This window comes from Chelmon rostratus, chromosome 15 (genome assembly GCF_017976325.1).
Source record: "Chelmon rostratus isolate fCheRos1 chromosome 15, fCheRos1.pri, whole genome shotgun sequence".
In the NCBI taxonomy this organism is placed as follows: Eukaryota; Metazoa; Chordata; class Actinopteri; order Chaetodontiformes; family Chaetodontidae; genus Chelmon; species Chelmon rostratus.
In genome coordinates, this window is record NC_055672.1 from 1,527,501 (window position 1) to 1,546,981 (window position 19,481).

The 19,481-nt window shown below is 45.7% G+C and overlaps 1 protein-coding gene across 1 annotated transcript in view; it reads right to left on the minus strand.

Moving 5' to 3' along the window:
* LOC121618663 (neuronal PAS domain-containing protein 3) overlaps positions 1-19,481 on the minus strand; it is a 269,085-nt gene that overhangs the window by 184,460 nt on the left and 65,144 nt on the right. Inside the window, exon 2 of the mRNA XM_041954202.1 lies at positions 10,574-10,672. Coding sequence (XP_041810136.1) covers positions 10,574-10,672 — 99 coding nt within the window. The remainder of the gene's footprint in view (positions 1-10,573; positions 10,673-19,481) is intronic.

Sequence of the window (19,481 nt, forward strand, 5' to 3'; positions counted from 1 at the left end):
CTGTCTCTCTCTCTCTTGTCTGTCCCTCTCCCTCTCCCTGTCTATCTCTCTCTCTCTCTCGTGTCTGTCCCACTCCCTCTCCCTGTCTCTCTCTCTCTCTCTCTCTCTTGTCTGTCCCTCTCCCTCTCTCTCTCGTCTCTCTGTCTGTCTCTGCCTCTCTTGTCCATCTGTCCCTTTCCCTGTCTCTCTCTCCGTGTCTGTCCCTCTCCATGTCTCTCTCTCTCTCTTGTCTGCCCCCCTCCCTGTCTCTCTCTCGTGTCTCTCTGTGTGTCTCTCTCCCTGTCTCTCCCTTTCTCAACGATCTCGCTCTCTCTCTTGTCTGTCCCTCTCCCTCTCTCTCTCTCGTCTCTCTGTCTGCCCCCCTCCCTGTCTCTCTGTCTCTGTCTCTCTCTCAGAGTAAATGAAGTTAACAGGGTTTCTATCGGAGGTGGAGTCTGAGCTGTGGCTTCAGGCTTTCTCTCCATCGCAGCCTCAACATAAACACCAGATTCTCCTTTTTTTCCTTCATGTTTTTTTAATAAATTTGCACTAATTGAAAATCTACAGTTCCTCGACAAACCGTCTGAATTCTTAAAAAGGTTTTAATCCGTCCACACGCAGCTCTTAATGGGATGAAATAACAGCTTTGGTGTGTTTGAAGCCACTTATCTGTCCGACTGCTTTAAAACAAGCAGGTGGAGCAAAGAGGACGATATGAAGACTTTAATCCTCAGTTTGCATCAAACGACAGCAGTTTACGTCTATATTCATGTAAGTCTGCAACTTTTCAGCATTTAAAATCTGCTTTCAGCGAAAGATGTAACGAGCGATTCGACTGTCCGTCTGCTGGTGAACCTGAAAACAGCATCTTTACCTTCACAGAGCGACAGCAGAGGTCGATTTCAAGCAGCTGAACTGTGAACTCTAAAATATGCTCAAGTGAAAAAACATGCAGCGTTTTGATTTACAGGAATGAAAAGCAAATCACTGAAGAAGACGAAGAAGAAGCACAGCGGAGGGGGACCAGAGAGACCAGAGGGACTATTGGCCGGAACCTGGACTTCCTGTTGTTTGTCTGTTGTCTCTCTGGAGATGTTGTTGCACACTTTGTTTGCATCAACTTCCAACAAATCCTCCAAACGAAACAACAAAATGTGAAGTGGACCTGCAGGACACCGCTGTCTGTCCCTGCAGGACACCGCTGTCTGTCCCTGCAGGACACCGCTGTCTGTCCCTGCCGGACACCGCTGTCTGTCCCTGCCGGACACCGCTGTCTGTCCCTGCCTTCTAAAACCACTGACACAGATTCCTGTTCGAGTTTCCTGATCTGTGGCTAAAACCAGGGTCAGAGTTGATGTTTTGTGACCTTCGTCATCGTGAATAAAAGAGGTTCAGGCTGGAGAACTATGGTGGTCATAGTTCAAAGAAACCAGCGTGGACTGTCTCGTCCATTCACCTGAACCTGCTGCGGTCTACTTCTGTCTTTGCTACAGTGGACAGTCTCAGGTCTTCACAGTAAGACCTCAGTCTCCCCCCACGTGTCCTGCCTGTCTCCACCGTCAACTCTCAAATAAAGACAAAATGTCACACGAATGATCTAAAAGAAAAGACCGACGGACGGCAGCTGGACGGACAGACGCAGGACAGGAAACAAGGAGCTGACTGAACGTTGCTGCGTGCAGCAGAACACGAGGTGAAGCGGAGGGGATCATCGTCTCTTTGTCAGCATCTCATTTTCAGCAATAAAACAAATATTCTGGCTGACGGTGAAACTCTTTTCTGTCCTCTCAGAAGAAGAAACGAGGACGTCAGATTGGAGAGCAGCTTTATTTCATACGTGTGCTGCTCAGTTAAATGGAATTCCAGCAGCAACAAAGCCTCATTTATGAAGCTAACGAGTAAAACAAACATCTTAATGTGGAATTAGTTAAAATTACGGAGCCCCTAAAGTGTCATGAAGAAAAAAAAAACTAAAACATGCGCTCGATTTAATGCACTTGTTCATTTATACAGACAGGTAGCAACAACAGTAGACAGCGGGCTCTGTTCACGACTGAATCTGATTGTAATATTTACCGTATTTTCCGCACTATAAGGCGCACCTAAAAGCCTTTAATTTTCTCAAAAACCCACAGTGCGCCTTATAATCCGATGCGCCTTTTATATGGATCAATATTGGTTAATTAGGGCTATCGTAGTCAGGGGGTGTGGCCGAAGTAACAGCGGTAAAAGTGTAAAGGGCGTTCCACTCGCTGCGTGCCGTCATCCTTTTACTGGGGCGTGCAGTCAGCTGTGAACCTCATTAATAATAAAATGACTATTTCACTGAACAAAGAAAAAATATGAACATGACACCGGATTATAAGGCGCACCTTCAATGAATGGCCTATTTTAAAACTTTCTTCATATATAGGGCGCACCGCATTATAAGGCGCATAGACAGAAACTACTGCACTGTGGTGTCTGGGGTTGCGTTATGCATCCACTAGATCAGGGGTCGGCAACCCGCGGCTCCGGAGCCGCATGCGGCTCTTTCATCCCTCTGATGCGGCTCTTGAAAATAATTAATGAGCATTTATTTAAAATGTATTTAATTTTAGTTTGTTCGTTTTGGAACAAACACCGCGCGCTCACAGATGACAGCTGATCCTGCGTAAAGATGCAGGTGACGGCGCACAGCCCGTCAGTGCGCTGAGGTTCAGGAGCAGAAATCACATTAACCACGTTTGATTAATATTTTAGTTGCCTTTTATTTAGCATATATTCGTATTTTTTCATTGTTCAGTGAAATAGTCATTTTATTATGCGATTTTGTATTTCGTGCGCACGATATAGTTTTTTTTTTCTTCATGACACTTTAGGGGCTCCGTATAAAACTACAAATGATTCAACAGGTTCTGACCTGGGTTCAGTTTTCTCAGCTGCAGCAGAATTTAAAACAGGATGAAGAGGGACGAGGGTCAAAGTCATCTTCAAACTGAGGTACAGGAGCTAAAGCTGGATTCTTCTTCCTTCACGCAGTAGAACATGAACCCGAGTTAAGGAAGTAAACGTTCTACGAGGCCACGTCCCATTTCCCTCTCACGACCTCACTGTTAAAGCCAACAATGTGCTCCACAGCAGCCCGGGAAACTCCCCCCTCTCCTGTTAAAACAGTCTAAAACACATCTATAGGCGCCAAAACGGAGCAAAACAGCAGGTTTATTTCATGTGCGCAGCGTCTCTCCAGCGCTCCGTCTTCCTCGGGGGGGGGATCTCGCTGCAGTAACAAGCCCGGGCGATGCTGGAAAAGCGCCGCGGGCGACAGCGAGCAGCAGCACAGGCAGGTGAAGACGGGGTGAAAGTCGAGTCTTTTCACTGTAAACAAAACCCCGGGAATAAGGCAAAATAAATATATGTTGTGGGAATAAAAGGTGCGCCTGTTTGCTCTGGATTTCTTTGCGGGCGCCACAGGTGGGTAGCCGTCCAATGAGGCGAGGGATTTGCAGTTATGAGGACGGATAGACGAGGAGAGGAGGGAGCTGTTATCAGAGAGAGACGAGGGAGAAGGCTGCAGGTGAGATCTAAAGTAAAACAGACGTCGCTCTCAAGCCTTTCTGAGAGCGGTTTGGGACCGTGCCACGTCACACGCCGCCGCTCGGGTGCGTCACGCGTCAGAGATGACTTACGGGCGGATCGCGCTGATGCGGCTGTGATAGGAGGCGAGGGATTTGCAGGTATGAGGAGTGATGCAGCGTTCGTGACAGGCTCCTGTGTGTGTTCTGGAACATAAAGGCCGGAGACAGAAAGCGTTTCCGGTGAAATCCAGACTGCAGCCGGCTGCTGTGGACACGCTATGAGACGAAGTGCTGCTGATGACAACCTGAACCTCAGGATCTCGTTCCCTGCAGAGACGTCTAACTGTTACCCGGAGCTTCCTGCAGCAGCACGCCGACACTCCTCTGCACTCGTGTGACACAAGACAATAGACAAAATGTTAATAGAAAGGGGGGGGTTTTCTTCAATAAGTAACTCTTCTAATAGACAGAAAACACGCTCACTGATTTTAAGGCGTCCTGTAGCCTCAGCATGTTCTGTGCAGCTGTATTATGCTGGGAGAAAAAAGAAATATCAGGCTGCACGAGTTCAGATACTCGATATCATGCTGCCACTAACGAGGAATAATGAGGAAACTTTAATTAATGAAAATCTTCTCATCTAACGAATCTGCCAAAAAATTCACTGTCAAAGCATATTTTACTGCAATATCCATTAACTAGAAAAATAAATATTAACATATTTATGTTCAGGCAGTTTATGACGCTACATACATTTTGTTCAGTTGGTAAATTAAATATAGATAAAACACTTTATTAAATTTGAATTGATTCCAGGTCATGTGCTCATTGAAGTTATTTCTGTTTTTCCACATAACTTTTGAACACACTTTGTGAAGGGAGCATGATTGAGCTAAAATGCTAAGCTAAAAAGCTCTTTAAAGGATAACTTTCGTTTTTTACAACCTGGACCTTATTTGTAGCATTAAATACGACCATTTACTCACCCAGACAACTTTGGTGGCATTTGGAGTCGTTTTGAAGAAATTAGCCCCAGAGGAGCGGCGCGTATATCCGTATAATGCGAGTACTCGGGGCATCCATGCGCAGCCTCTATATAACGCATAATCTGCAGAAACTCGTTCATATTCCAATATTTAGTTCTGATATGCTGGTGCTGTTCCCCTCTGAGCCCGTGGTGGCATGTTATCAACACCCGGCGTCTCTAGACAACTACCTCTGACGTGGATGATGTCATTACCGAGCGCCGGGCGCTGCGAGCAGCCAGCCACAACACGGCTGACTCTGCGGCGGTCGGCTACGAATACGCAATAACGAACCATAGCTGTGCCAAACTACAGCTAAACTAGCCGACCGCCGGCTCAGAGGGGAATAGCACCAGCATATCAGAACAAAATATTGGAATATGAACGAGTTTCTGCAGATTATGCGTTATATAGAGGCTGCGCATGGATGCCCCGAGTACTCGCATTATACGGATATACGCGCCGCTCCTCTGGGGCTAATTTCTTCAAAACGACTCCAAATGCCACCAAAGTTGTCTGGGGGAGTAAATGGTCGTATTTAATGCTAGAAATAAGGTCCAGGTTGTAAAAAACCAAAGTTATCCTTTAAGGTGAGGAAGAGACTGTGGTCTTCATCACCGGTGACACAATGCAGGATGTGAAGGTAACAAACATGTTTGCAGACTGCAGATTCAAAGTCCTGAACGTTGGTCCAGCCAGAACCAGCAGAAGAAAGTCCTCCTGCAACCAACTCAGCAGGGTCAGGCTGCCTTTGTAGAGGATTCTGGGAAAATGAGTAGATGAATGGAACTTTCAAAGACTAAATAAGTTCAGGACCGTCCCATATAAGAACTACCAGGGAAACAAGTGGTTCTGCTGACAGACACAGGAACAACCCTGAGCCGGCTACTGAAGGACTTCCTGAAGGTAAACAAGGTTTCAGGTGATATTAGCTAAAACTCATCCTGCTGATTTCTTTCAAGCAAACCTCATCAAACATTCTGACTGTTGATTTCAGTGGCAATCAGACAGATGGGCCTCAAGATCAATGCTTGTGGACTACAAACATCACTTCACGACATCAAAAGATCTGCACACACGCACACACACACACACGCACACACACACACACTTCTCCCTGTCTAAATCTATACAATCCATTATTAACATGTCTGGCAGACAAAGACACAGGTAGATGATAAAATATAGAGAAATAAAAGACAAAATAAGAGAAAAGGTTAAATTATTGAATTCAGGGCGCTCTCTCCGAAATAAAAACACACACAGATGGAGAGAAGAAGAATCTATATTGTTTTTTTTTTGGAAGGAAGATGGAAAGTAGGTTAGAAAAGAAAGGCGAGGTGAGAGAGGAAGTGTGGCATCAAAGAGAGAAAGTTGAACAAAGTCAGCGACACGCCAGGAGTCGACTCATGCGACATGGGAGAGGGAAAAAAAACACATCTGAACACATCACACCTCCGCCATCAAACCCACGTTCAGAGAGAGAGAGAGACAGAGAGGGAGAGAGAGAGGAGAGGAGAGAGGGAGAGAGGGGAGAGAGTAAGAGAGACAGAGGGGAGAGAGACAGAGGGGGAGAGGAGAGGAGAGAGGGGAGAGAGGGGAGAGACAGAGGGGAGAGAGAGAGGAGAGAGAGGGGAGAGAGGAGAGAGAGGGGAGAGACAGAGGGGAGAGAGGGAGAGAGAGGGGAGGGAGGGGAGAAGACAGAGGGGGAGAGGGGAGAGAGACAGAGGGGGAGAGGAGAGGGGAGAGAGCGGAGAGAGAAGAGAGAGAGGGGGAGAGAGAGAGGGGGGGGGGAGGGGAGAGAGAGAGGGGAGAGAGGGAGAGGGGAAAGAGGGAGACAGAGAGGGGAGAGAGGGAGAGAGAGAGGAGAGAGAATGGAGAGAGAGAGTGGGAGAGAGGGAAAGAGAGAGAGAGAGAGGGAGAGAGGGGAGGGGGAGGGAGAGAGAGGGAGAGGGAGAGGGAGAATGAGGGAGGAGAGAGAGAGCGGAGAGAAGGGAGAGAGAGGAGAGAGAAGAAAGGTGAACTGGACAGAGGAAAGGAAGGAAGGAAGGATATGACAGGAGGAAGTAAAAGTAGGAAAGAGAGAAAAAAAGAAAATCAAAGACAGACAAGAAAGAAGAAAAAATGTTAAAGCGAAAAACAGGAAGGAATGAAGGATGTGATGAAGTCAAAAAGAAAAGACGGGATGGAGGAAGGAAAGAAAGCGAGAAAAAGTGAGATAGAGTTAAATACAGAAAGACAGAGGGGAGAATGCGAGGAGGGGAGGAGGAAAGGAGATGTCAGGGAGAATTAGAGAAGAAAGGAAGAGCAGCAAAGGAAAAAATGTGAACAAAGGAAGGAAGTGATGAAGGAAGGAGGAAACCAAAGGTAAACAAGAAACAAGTGGTAGGTGTGAAGAAAAGGAAAGGAAAGAGATGACTTTTAATGGAGAAAAGGAGGGATAAAGAAGGGATAAAGGAGGGATAAAGGAGGAAGGAAAGAGAAAGCTGGGAGGAGAAATAAGGTAAAGATGAAAGAGAGAAATGGAGAAAAAACAAGGCTGGGAATGAGATTTAGAAAGGAGGAGAAACGTAAGGCTAAGAGCGAAGGAGAAGGAGAGGAGGAGCAAAAGCACAAAGGTGGAGAGAGGAGAAAGGCAGATGGGGAGGAGAGGAGAGGGTAAAGAATTGAAGGAGAGCAGTAAGAAGGGATTGTATTGATCAATACAATCTGATCGTTGATGACAGACATCGACTGAAAATCAGATCTCTGACATCTTCGCAGGCAGGATGAGTTACTTCGTCTGTGCCTTCCAAAATAAAGCACCTTTCCAAAATAAAAGCATCTTCTGATAGACGCAGCTACGCGTGAGGTTCGGATCGCTTCCAGCCAGAAACAGGAAATAAGCCGACCTCCTGAAGCAGCGCTTCCTGCTTTACGCCAGCTGACATGTTGTTTCGGAGTACTTGCTGAAACGACTTCGGTCCTGCAGTTTGTTGCGTCTTCATCCTGCTGACGGAGGAATGCTGATGTGACTCGTTCTTCACTGACGGAGATCCTGTTTGTTCAGATGAATGACGCCTCCTCCCTTCATCTTTCTCCCTACACCAGCAAACTCCTCTCTCTAGCCCCTCCATTCCCCCCACACACACACTATTTGACTAACAGCAGCCCCCCGCAGTGTGTATGTGTGTGTTTCTATGTGTTTGTGTGTGTTGTACAGAGGGAAAGTGAGCAGGGCTGCAGTGGGCGAGCTCTCCCTGCTACATCTGTCTCTTTTACTTTACAACCACTCTGCTAACACGCACGCATGCGCACACACACACACACACACACACACACACACACACACACATCTACAGCAGCAACGTCCACACAAAATAAAGGAATCACAGGTAATCTGCTCAGGCAGAGGTGTGCATGTAAATACACACAGAGGCAACACACACACTCTGATACAAACCCAAAGACACCTTTACATGTTCATGCATGGTCGTACACACACACGCACGCACGTGCACGCACACACACACACAGCTGTAAGCAGAGTAGACAGGTGGACTGTATATCAGGGGCCTCTGTGGCCACCCAGCTCCTCCACCATTTATCTCAATTTCACCTTCTAGACACACACACACACACCTACACACTCATGCTATAGAAATACAGCCAGCAAGAGTAGATGAGGCGCACACACACACACACACACCCTGACACATTCTGACACACACAAAAACCGAGGAAAATCATTAAACATAGAGTTTGTTGAACACTTGCTTCTGATTGGCTGGTGGGAGTCTGTTAAAACCATATGCGTGTTCACCTCAAACACAGTTCAGATCGCCGTTCTGAATCGGCAGCGGGTAACCATAGCAACAGCAACAACGCGTCAGACTCATTAGCGGATAAGTGACCGGTGGAACTAACCGCTAACGTGGAGGAGGATTTTAAAGACAGCGGAACGTTTTGTTCCTGCGGTCAGTGAACATGACAGAGGAGACGGTTGGAGGTTATTTCACAATAAACACCAGCAGCTTCTCCAATCGCATTCAACAGGCTGAAGTGGTGCATTCATGCGGCAGTAAAATCCTTCATTTTACTGCACTTTGGCTCCACAGTTGTTTTATTTAACTGTCGCTGTCATTGTCAGCCGTCATAACTGTCACAGGAGCACAGTAAACGCCCCTTCGCTGCACTTTGCTCACATGAATGTGACAGAGCAGCGATGAACTGCCGACGTCCAAAGTCCAAACTGAGTTTATAATCTGTTGCTTAAAAAAGTCAAAGTTTTACACGCGCTGACATTTCCTGCAGCCTGACTGCTTTTACTACATGGAACTGTCTTTATTTCTCTCTGTAGCTTCTGCTCAACCTTTCAAACTCCTGCCTGTAATAAAAACGGGGTGAGACCTGCTGTGATGCAAAATGTCAAACCTGCGCTTAACGTGGTTCACAACTGGTTCTTTTAGACGAAACACTTACACCTGTATACGCAGGGAGGACTGTATTTCACTGTGAGGAATGTGGTTATTGAAATGCAGATTTCAGATGAGCCGAGTTTAGCTTACCTGAATATAACAGGTGTTTTTAACTGGTCTCGACTCGTCACTCACACCGTCACAGCACACCAGGTCTCGAGTGCATCAGATGTGTGTAAAAGGCCTGAACTCTCAGAATGTGTGTGTGTGTGTTTGTATACGACCTGCGTGGTGCGAAGCTCGTCCTATAATGAGGTATTAACTGCCGCCTCCTTTCAGCCCTCCGCCTGATTCTGACACAAATCCCCCCTTTATTCTCCACTACTGTAATCCACCACACACACACGCACACACACACACACACACACACACACACACACACACACACAGCGCAGCATCAACCACAATGCATCAGGCCTCAGTTCACTTCCTGGTGTCATCTCCCTTCTTCTCTCTGTTTACTGACAAAGACCTCTGAGGAGGAGGAGGAGGAGGTGGGGAAGGAGAGAAAGGTAAAGAAAGAGGGAGCAGGAGAGAGGAGGAGAAACAGGAAGAGAGAGGAGGGAGGGATGACGGATTGAAGAGCAACAATACGATTTTATGGCGGCTTCTTACAAAAGCTGCAATCAAGGCTGCAGACTGCATACGAGTCGACACACACACACACACACACACACACACACACAGATACAGACAATCTGCTGTGACGTGTTGGTAACGAAGCACTTGAACACACCGTCCAGTCAGTCGTACAGGCGGCATTAACACCAGATTACCCTCATCACGATCATCTCCACTTTCACTAAAGTATGACTACAAGGTGAGACTGACTGTGCTGCACGCAGACATCAGATGTCATTTACAATTATACAAACAGCAGTTTAAACTGATGATGTCTGTCTCCGTGTCCACTGACACGTGACAGACCTGAAGGTTATCTGGTTAGTTGCCCAGCTGTGTTTGAGTCCGCCATCTTCGTTCAGTCTTTTAACGGTGAACTGAAATCCTTGACGGTGGACCAAACACGTCAGGATCGACGACCACGCGCAGAAAAGGAACTCTTAGCTGGGTGGGCAGCCCAAAGGATCAATCAAAACACGCCGCAGCAAGTTAAACTGCAGCTCGTGGGTACTGGAAATCCTTCTGAAAGGAAAGGACTCCAGGAGGACGGAACGACACCATCACACTACTCACAAAGTGTCCTTCCAAGGTTTCCATCTTCATGCTAAGAATGTCCTCACCCTGCAAACAGTCTTCATCTATAAGCAGAGTGATACTTCCTCTCCCTCCATTTGAAGAGAGTTTCTTCTTGATTCCATTGATTAATCTTGATATTTAACATGCTTCCTTAAAGAAATGCAAGAAAACTCTCCACAGTTTTGACTCTGGACGCGTTCCAGAACATAATTCAGATCAACAACAACACAAACGGTTCAGCGAACCCTTCACACTGCTCACATCCAACAAACCACACACACACAAACACACACTACTACCACTACTACGTTCTACTACTACTACTACTACTGCTACTAGGAGCGCACACAAACGTTACCATGGTGAGGAGGTATGCTGCTGGCCGGCCAGGTGAAGGGTCTTGGGCCGGGCGGCGGAGCAGCTGCCTGCATTAGCCGGCCGCTCCCAGTAGGGGTCACTGTGAAACACACAAAGAAACGTGAAGAGGTTCTTTAACGACAGCCATAAGAAACAACCAGCAGGAGAAGAAGAGGAGGAGGAGGAGGAGGAAGAGGGAGTCAAAGAGAGAAAAGATGGTGATGAATAAAAGTGAGGAAGAAAACATGGAGGAGGAAAACAATATCAAAGAGATAAAACAAGAAGCTAAAAGGGATAAAATGAATTATATACATCAAAATGCAATGTTTGCAACCAATTATAGAGCATAATATAAAAGAAGCTGCAGCAAAATATAGTAAGACAAGCAATAAATGATCATTTGGCTGCAGCCTCGTGGAAAATGATGAACAATTGGGCATCTTTAGCTCAGTGGATCAAAAGAAGAAGAAGAAAAACCTTCGTGATCTGTCTAACGTGTTAAACATCCTTCACTAAATCACTATGAAATCACAAACAGCGACATGAACCCAAACCAGCACCCTGATACCTGACTGAACAAGGTGGGCCAGTCAGTCAAAGCCCTGTCTGCGCAACCAAACATGATTCAAACCCACAGAACTTTATTTGAAATTCCAGGCTGACGAAATGTGTAGAAAATGACGCATGATAAAGTTAGTGCACCCGGTTCCTCCAGATGCTGCACTCCATAAACCTGTATCCTGTCGCCTTTGAGTGCTCATTAGGTGCAGAGCGCCACAGTGGACGACACATGGACTTCCAGTTCCCCTCCTCTGGGGGACGACCTGACCCCTTTTACAAGACAAGGCCTCAGGATTTGACCACTTCGTCATTAATCTGTCTCTTAAGGCCCCAGACATCACTAGAGTACCCCTTAAACCCCCACCACCATGCAACATTAATGTGACTCTGACAAAAGCACAAGCAGACTTGACGTTCGTTATGATAGAGTACACAAGCTGATTGATTTTCATACCATACAGAATGAATGGAAACCAACGGACGCAGCATGTGTTAAAACACACAGCGGTGGTCCTTTACAGCCTCATTATCTCAGGTTGATGAGTGAGTGACGCATTATTAAACAGATGAATCTTGGTTTTCATTCTATTCAGTGTAAACATCATGAAGCTTCAGAAGCAAACTCACACAGAAAATTATTGAGATGGAAGAAGATGATTTAACAGCCTCAAAGGTTCAGTGTGCAGGATTAACGGGATCAACTGGCAGATATGGAAGATCATATTCATCATGTTTTCATTAGTGTGTAATCACCTGAAAATAAGAGCTTAGAATGAGTCTTTATATGCACAGAAGGAGCAGCTCCTCCTCCACAGAGTCCACCATCTTTCTACAGGAGCCCAGAAGGGACAAACCAGACACTGACTCCAGAGAGGGTCTACATGCTTTTATAAGTCCGACACACTGGACCTTCAGAGCCACTTAAGGAGAAACAAGAGAGTAAAAGTGTTTGATAAAACTCGGATGTCTGCTTTTTAAACCACACTGAACTTCTATTAAAGGAGGCAATGACACAAAACTATTTTCTTTTGTCCATGAACAAAACTCTGCTACTCATCAGAATGCTAAAAAAAAAAAAAAACCTCTTTCCGGCCGGTAAAAGGGTCCGACATGTACCTGCCGCACGCACGCACGCACGCACGCACGCACGCACACACACACACACACACAAACCCTCCAGTTTGTTTTTTTTGTTTTTTTTCTGGAAAGCTAAACCCTGCCGACTGGGACTCGAAGTGACACGGAGTCAAATACAAAATACAAAGCAGCCCCAGAGTGACTGTCTATGCACAGTGAATTATTCGAATTTTACACACCCACCAAAGACAGCCTGTCAAAACCCATGCCGGAATGGATTTTTCATACGGAGAGAGGGAGCGAGGGAGAGCCGAGGAGAATAAAAGAGAGGAGGAAAAAAAACAGGAGGCGGAGAGAGGGCGAGAGACACCGGGAGAGACAGGGAGGAGGAGAGAGCGAGGGAGAGGCAGCGGAGCGATGCTGGCTTGCAGGAGAACATTAGCCGCACTGTGTAGCGCACCATAAAACCATTGACATTGTCGGTCTTGCTTTGTGGACGAGTATTATTGTAAAACACAGTTTTCTGAGGCGAGCCGGCCGCTATTGTTCTTGTCAGAGGGTGAAGCGAGGGCACCGCCGGCATAACTTATTTCACTTTTAAAGCTACGGGAGAAGGCAGAGAGTCGGTTTTCGAATTAAACCGCCGAGATGTAAGCGCAGAGATTGTATTACTTTTAGATTTGATCTCTTGATGCATGACTAGGAAACGTATCGCCGCCGTGGAAGACGAACAAAAACAAGATAAAAAGAAAGCAGCCATCTGCGAGCAGAGGTCTGTTCTCGCCGAGGTCGACGTACTTTGCTGATTACACAACAGGGTTTAAACAGGTTTCCAGAGACGGAGAGTCTGATTCGACTCAGGAGTGATCGCATCAGCGTTCGGTCCACGTAGCACAAACTCGAGCGTTATTACAAGTATTTACTGTATCTGAGCCTCAGGGCTGATCAGTGTCACATCATGACGTCAGACTGTCCCACGTCTGGACCTCAGGTTTGATCTCTTCCGTTGTTGGACTGTGTTTAACATCAACATTTCAGACACGTACATAGACAAACACGTGTATGTGTGTGTGCATCACCATCTGCTCCACTAATCAACATGTTCAATAATGTGAAAGGTTTCACTTGTATTGAAAAACTGGCGAAGACAATTGTTGCTAGCAGTTTAGTCTCTGTTAGCCAGCTGGTGAAGAACCCGGAGCACCGAGCAGCTGAGGAGACTGAGGAGACTGTTCTCAGGAGTTGGAGGAGACCAAACACGGAGATAAAAGGATGTTTAGGAACACGTTTGCCACCATTTGACAAATCACAACAGTGGTAATAAAAGTATTAGAATGTCAGCACATTTTAATTAAATAAGAAGGAACACCTACAACATAAACACGCCTCACTTCCTGTTCAATGCAGAGCTGCTGTTATGACATCACCGCTATTATGACATCACCAATAAAACCACATGAGCAGTTTGTACTGATCTCAGACAGACACGTACAGTGACGTGAAGAAGTTCAGCTATTTATCTGCAGTGGCTTTTCATTGGTCAGTCACACACACGCGCGCACACACGCACGCGCGCACACACACACACACACATTAACAGAACATGATCTCTATCTGCAGCTTCATGAGGCCACCAATCACGTCTCTTCTTTCTCTCTTTTTACTGTTTCTTTTCTTTTCATTTCTATTTTCTTATCACTTTCTATCCTCTCTCTCTCTCTACGTCTACCTTTCATTTCCTCCCCCTTCCCAACACCCCCCCGACCTCATCATCCCTCCATCTTTTCCTTTCTCCCTCCTTACAGTCTTTGGCACTTTTCCCTCTTCCTTCTTTTTTTTGCCTTCATCTTTCTTTCATCACGCCATCCTCTTTCTCTATTTATCCTCTCTTTACATCTTTTTCTATCACTCTCTCCTCCTGTCCTTATACCTCTATTTTCTCCTCCCTTCTCCCTTCCTTCCTTTCCTCATTCCACTTCCTTCTGCTTTTCCCTTTCTCTCTCTCTCTTTTCCTCTTTCTTTACATCTTACTCCTTCACTCTCCAGTCGTCCCGTCTTTAAATCATCCTTTCATCCCTGCTTTTCCCTACCTCCATCCATCTCCTTCCTGCCATCCTGTCTCTCCCTCTTTCCCAGCTTTAAATCTTCTCTCCATCCTTTCCCTGTTTATTCCCTCCATCCTGATCAGTCTCCCGCCTTTCTCTATCTCTCCATTTTCCTCTCTTTCCACTTCATTCCCTCTCTCCCATCCTTAAATTGACTTGCTGCTCTCACTCTGTCTCACATCCTTAAATCCTTCTTTCATCTCTCCCTTTTTCCTTTGCCTCCATCCCTCCTTATATCACTTTTTCTCTCATGCCACTGTCCATCCCTCTTTCTCTTTTAACAAATCATTCCTTCCTCTCTCCTTCTGCCTTACATCCTTAAATCCTTCTTTCTTTGCCTCTTCACCCTGCCATCATCATCCCTCCCTTCTCTCACTCTCTCTCTCTTTCTCAGCAGTCTGTCCATTAGTTCCAGATTGATGCCTTCAGGTGTCTCGCTGTCATTTTGGAAAGTGGACGAGTAACTGCACTGCATCAAACACACACACACACACACACACAGAGAAAATCCACTATACACACATTAAATAAACAGTACAACTGTAGACACACACACACACACACACACACACACACTAGCAGAAATTCAATAACCTGAGTATAAACACAGTCGCTTGCTTGCTCACGCCGACATACACACAAAAAGACAGACTCATGGGTAAATGCACACTGAGATGCACATAAGCAAGTAAACAAACACACACACACGCACACACAAGGCACAAACACACACTCCATCAGGACAAAATGGCAGTGGTGGGAGGCAGTACAATGGGTATTGCCGGGCGCCGGCAGAGCTAAATTGCAGACAGCGAAGGGGAGATCTGGGCCATTTTTCAAGGCCGACTATATATTACAAATTGGCTACCAGGGCATTGTCTTAGAATACACACACACACACACACACACGCACACACACGCACACACACGCACACACACACGTACAAAGTGAAAAACTAATCCTGGCTTGTCCCATTGTAGCCCACAGAGCTGCAGAAATCTGCCCTTTTCCCTCTTTTTCGACAATTTCCCCGGAATAAACCATGTGATTGAAAATGTGTCAGTTTAGCGAGCAGCACCAACGACACACACACACGCACACGCACACGCACACGCGCACACACACACACACACACACACACACACACACACACACAAACACACACACACTCCTGCTCCCCTGTTTACTAGCTGTAACCACTCCGTTTGTTATGAGAATGTTCAAACACTTCCAGGGCAGGGTCAAATCCACACCCTGCGGTACACACACACACACACACATAACACACACACATAACACACACCTACACATGGACACACACTTTGTCTCCAGCCGGTTGGGATGTTTTGGTCCAGGTTTAGCCGGTCAGTCTTGCTCCAGTGCAGCAGTAAAGCTAGAGGAGGGTTTTAACTCCGACACTAAATCCCTTCAGAAACACAGAACAGCGTGTGTGTGTGTGTGTGTGTGTGTGTGTGTGTTCTTCAGCCGGCTTTGTGAGGTCTAATTTGAGTTTTAGATGTTAGAGTTGAGGACATTTTGGACAGTGGAGACATTGAGGACAAAGCTATTGTTGGACATTTTTGGAAAAGTGACATAATTTTACAAGGTGAAGACATTTCAGAACATTGAAGACAATAATAACAGAGTTTTAAAAAGTGTGTGATTTGTTTGGACAATGAAGACATTTCTAGGAAAAAAGGACAATTTTGGATGACAGCATTGAGTCGACTTGGACGTGTCCAGGTCCAGGTCCAGGTCCAGGTGTGTTTGTTTATCAGCCTCACTGTTGTTCATGTTGGTTTTTTACAGGACATAAAGATCACTGGACCTTTTGTGATGTGCACTAACGTCACAATGAGCAGATGCCCATGAAAAACAGCTGATTTCTGCTTTTCTCTCTGACTTTTTCTATCCTCTGTGATCATTTTTAAAACAATGATGCTTTAACTGCTTGTCAAAGCTTTTTTTTTCCCTGTTTCTCTTCGTTTGCTGGTGACTGATTCTTCTCTTGTCTCTTGAATCCTCTCAGGTCTGCTGTCACCTGCTCAAATAAAGGATCAGCGAGCCGAAGTTTGTACTGCGGCAGAGAAATAACTGACAGCCGAGATTTTAAACAAAGTCTAATATTTAATGTTCTGGGAGGATTAAAGCAACGTTTACTGACACGATCAGACGTAACGAGCTGCTGACGTCTTCTCGCTCGACATGAAGCTTTATCTTCTGCAGGCGGTGACAGACAGGCAGCGCACACACACACACATGCACACACACAAACACACACACTGTTAGTCTGCATGCGTCTCTCATTTGCCAAATGCTACAAAAGTGCACACAAGTGAAAACAGCACAGCAGCAGGTTTGATCAGCAGTAATCAGCTGTTTCAGGTCATTCTGTACTTTGCTGGAGGAGGAAGTGGCGGTTCATTCTAAAGCTTTTTATCCAGCTCTGTCCCGACTCATCCACTCTGACATGTGCAAGCACGCAGGCTACACCGGTTTGATGTCTACGCATATATTTGTACATAAGCAAATCAGTGCGAGGAGAAATTTAAATACACAAGACAACCTGTGCACATCTGCTGCAGCATCCAAACATACAGTACTACTACCTGCAAAACTAAATCCCTGAAGAACCCCAATGTAATTTTAAACACACACACACACACACACACACACACACAGCACAAACATCATCTTTTATCGCCAAACAAACCGTCCAACAACCCGTCTACCATCAGAACATTATTTTCCAGCTGCACGATCAATTTAGCAGCTGAGTTTATCTTTAAAACAACTTTATTTAGCAAATCTTTGCCGACATCTCAGCATGTTACGTAACTGCTGATTTGTCTCTCGAACACTGTTTACCTGCTCATCATTTTGCATCAGTGAATTCAAGTTTAAGACCAAAACAAAAATGACCCAACAGACAAACAGAGACAGGAAGTGTGACATGATGTTATAACGTCTATCGGCTTTGAAAGGCAATACTGCATTATAATATACTTTCCAATATATCATTTATTCTGATTCAATAATCTCAATAATATCATTTAATAAAACTTTTCAAATAGTATAAAATAATTGAGACGGTGACGAGACCAAAAAAAATTCGGAATATATATTGAAATATTTTTAAGAGCAGGGTGAAGCCTTCATGTTTCTGTGCTTGTTGTTCCAGGTGAACTCTCGCCTCATCCCGTCTCGTCTGCTGTCATGTTGGACAGTTTGCACGATCAAACCGTTTCTTTGTATCATTCCAGTAATGTTTTGGGAGCTTTAGGTATTATCCTGCACCCGGCATGAGTTTAACACAGGACGTGATTACGTGCATCGATGAGGAGCTTTTCTACGTTTATTTCTTGCACAAACTGTAATAATTATTCCTTTAATGATGGTAATTGTTACATTTATTTGTGTTTTCTCTTAAACATCCAGCACACCTTCTCGAGTTACTCATCAGCCTGAGAGGGAGGGGAAAAAAATGTGGCTCGGTTTAGTTTGCACACATTATCAGCAAATAACAAGAATAAATCCAGTGGCTGCAACACTTGCGTTGCGGAGCGGCGCATGCGGCCGTAATGGATTCTGTCATTTGAAATGGATGAAGTTCCATTAGAGAGCGGCGCGGTCGCAGCACTAAGTGTGATGAAGGGCGAAGCTTCAGCATCTCTCTTTTTGTTTTAACAACGACACCGAAAAAGCTGCGTCCTGAGTCCTGAACTGCAGCTCTGGTCTCCAGGGGGGGTCCAGAGACAGACGGACGGACAGACAGACAGACAGGCTGCTCTCATTAGAGCTGAAACAACAGGATGGAAATAAACCTCCAGAGAAATCAGCCAAATAAAAAGAAAAGGAAAGGAAAAACTGCTCTTTGCTCCTCATTTAAGAGGTGCAAGATAAGATGCTTTTATTGTTTTAAACAGGCTACTTCCTGTCACTGTTACTGTAAATCAACAGCGGTGTGACCTCTTCCTCATCACCTTTTTCTGTCCATTGACACCCTCCTCTTCATTGCTGTCATGTTTCCCTCCTCCTCTTAAAGTAAATAAGGTGTACAGAGGGTCTCACGCTCACACACACACTCGCACACACACACACATGCAGATGACATGTTTATTAATCACCTCTTTAGCCGAGCTACCGGCCTGATTTACCGCTGATTTCTTAGCTGTCAGACGCAGAGGACAGCTGCCTGACATTTACAGGTAGAAGCACTCTGCAGTATGTCTCTATCACACACACACACACACACACACACACACACACACACACACACACACACAAGCACAAGCTCAGGTGGCTCTGCACATATACAAATTATGCTCACACACTCAAGCGCAATAAATCTGTGCATGAAAGCATGAAGACGCATGTATACACTCTCCATCACACACACACACACACAAACACACACGCACACGCACACACACACACACACACACACACTCTGTTTTCTCGATCAATTCCCTGCGCCACATTTCTATTAGTTTTCACTGTCTTTCATTTTCTCTGTGTCCGAACACCTGCAGGAGTTTTGCTCTGCTTGACCTCACATGCAGCGATCAGCCGGCTGACGTCGTTTATATGCGTCTCTGCTGCACAGCGCTGATTCCAAAGCAGCAGGAACGCCGTGTGAAACATCAATAAACGCGACAATCTGCTAATCCTCTCTGACATAAACTCACCTGAAAACAACACAAAGTCAATATATTTAATGTTCGACCTCATCGGCTTCATTGATTTTTTGATTGACAGGAGCAGCTAAAGACTGGGAAAGATGTGGAACGCTCCAAAAACACCTGTTTGGATCATTCCACAGGTAAACAGGCTGATTGGTAACAGGTGATAGCATCATGATTGAAAGGCTCAGTGGTTCACAGCGAGGATGGAGCGAGGTTCAACACTTTGTGAACAGGTGACGTTTGGAAATCAGGGTTTTAGATTTGACGAAGGATTGTTGAGGAAGACAAATGATTCTGACTCGTCTCCTTGTGAACTGAAAGCTTCATCGCAGGGTTTCATGCAGGAGCAGCTGGACAGCGACCAGGAGCCGAGACGATTTGTCCGAAAAGGATGTAGAAGGCGTCTTGATTGATCTGAAGAACGAGCTGACGGACTCCTCGCAGCCTCCATGTTGGATCAGGTTAAAGCTGTGACATCAG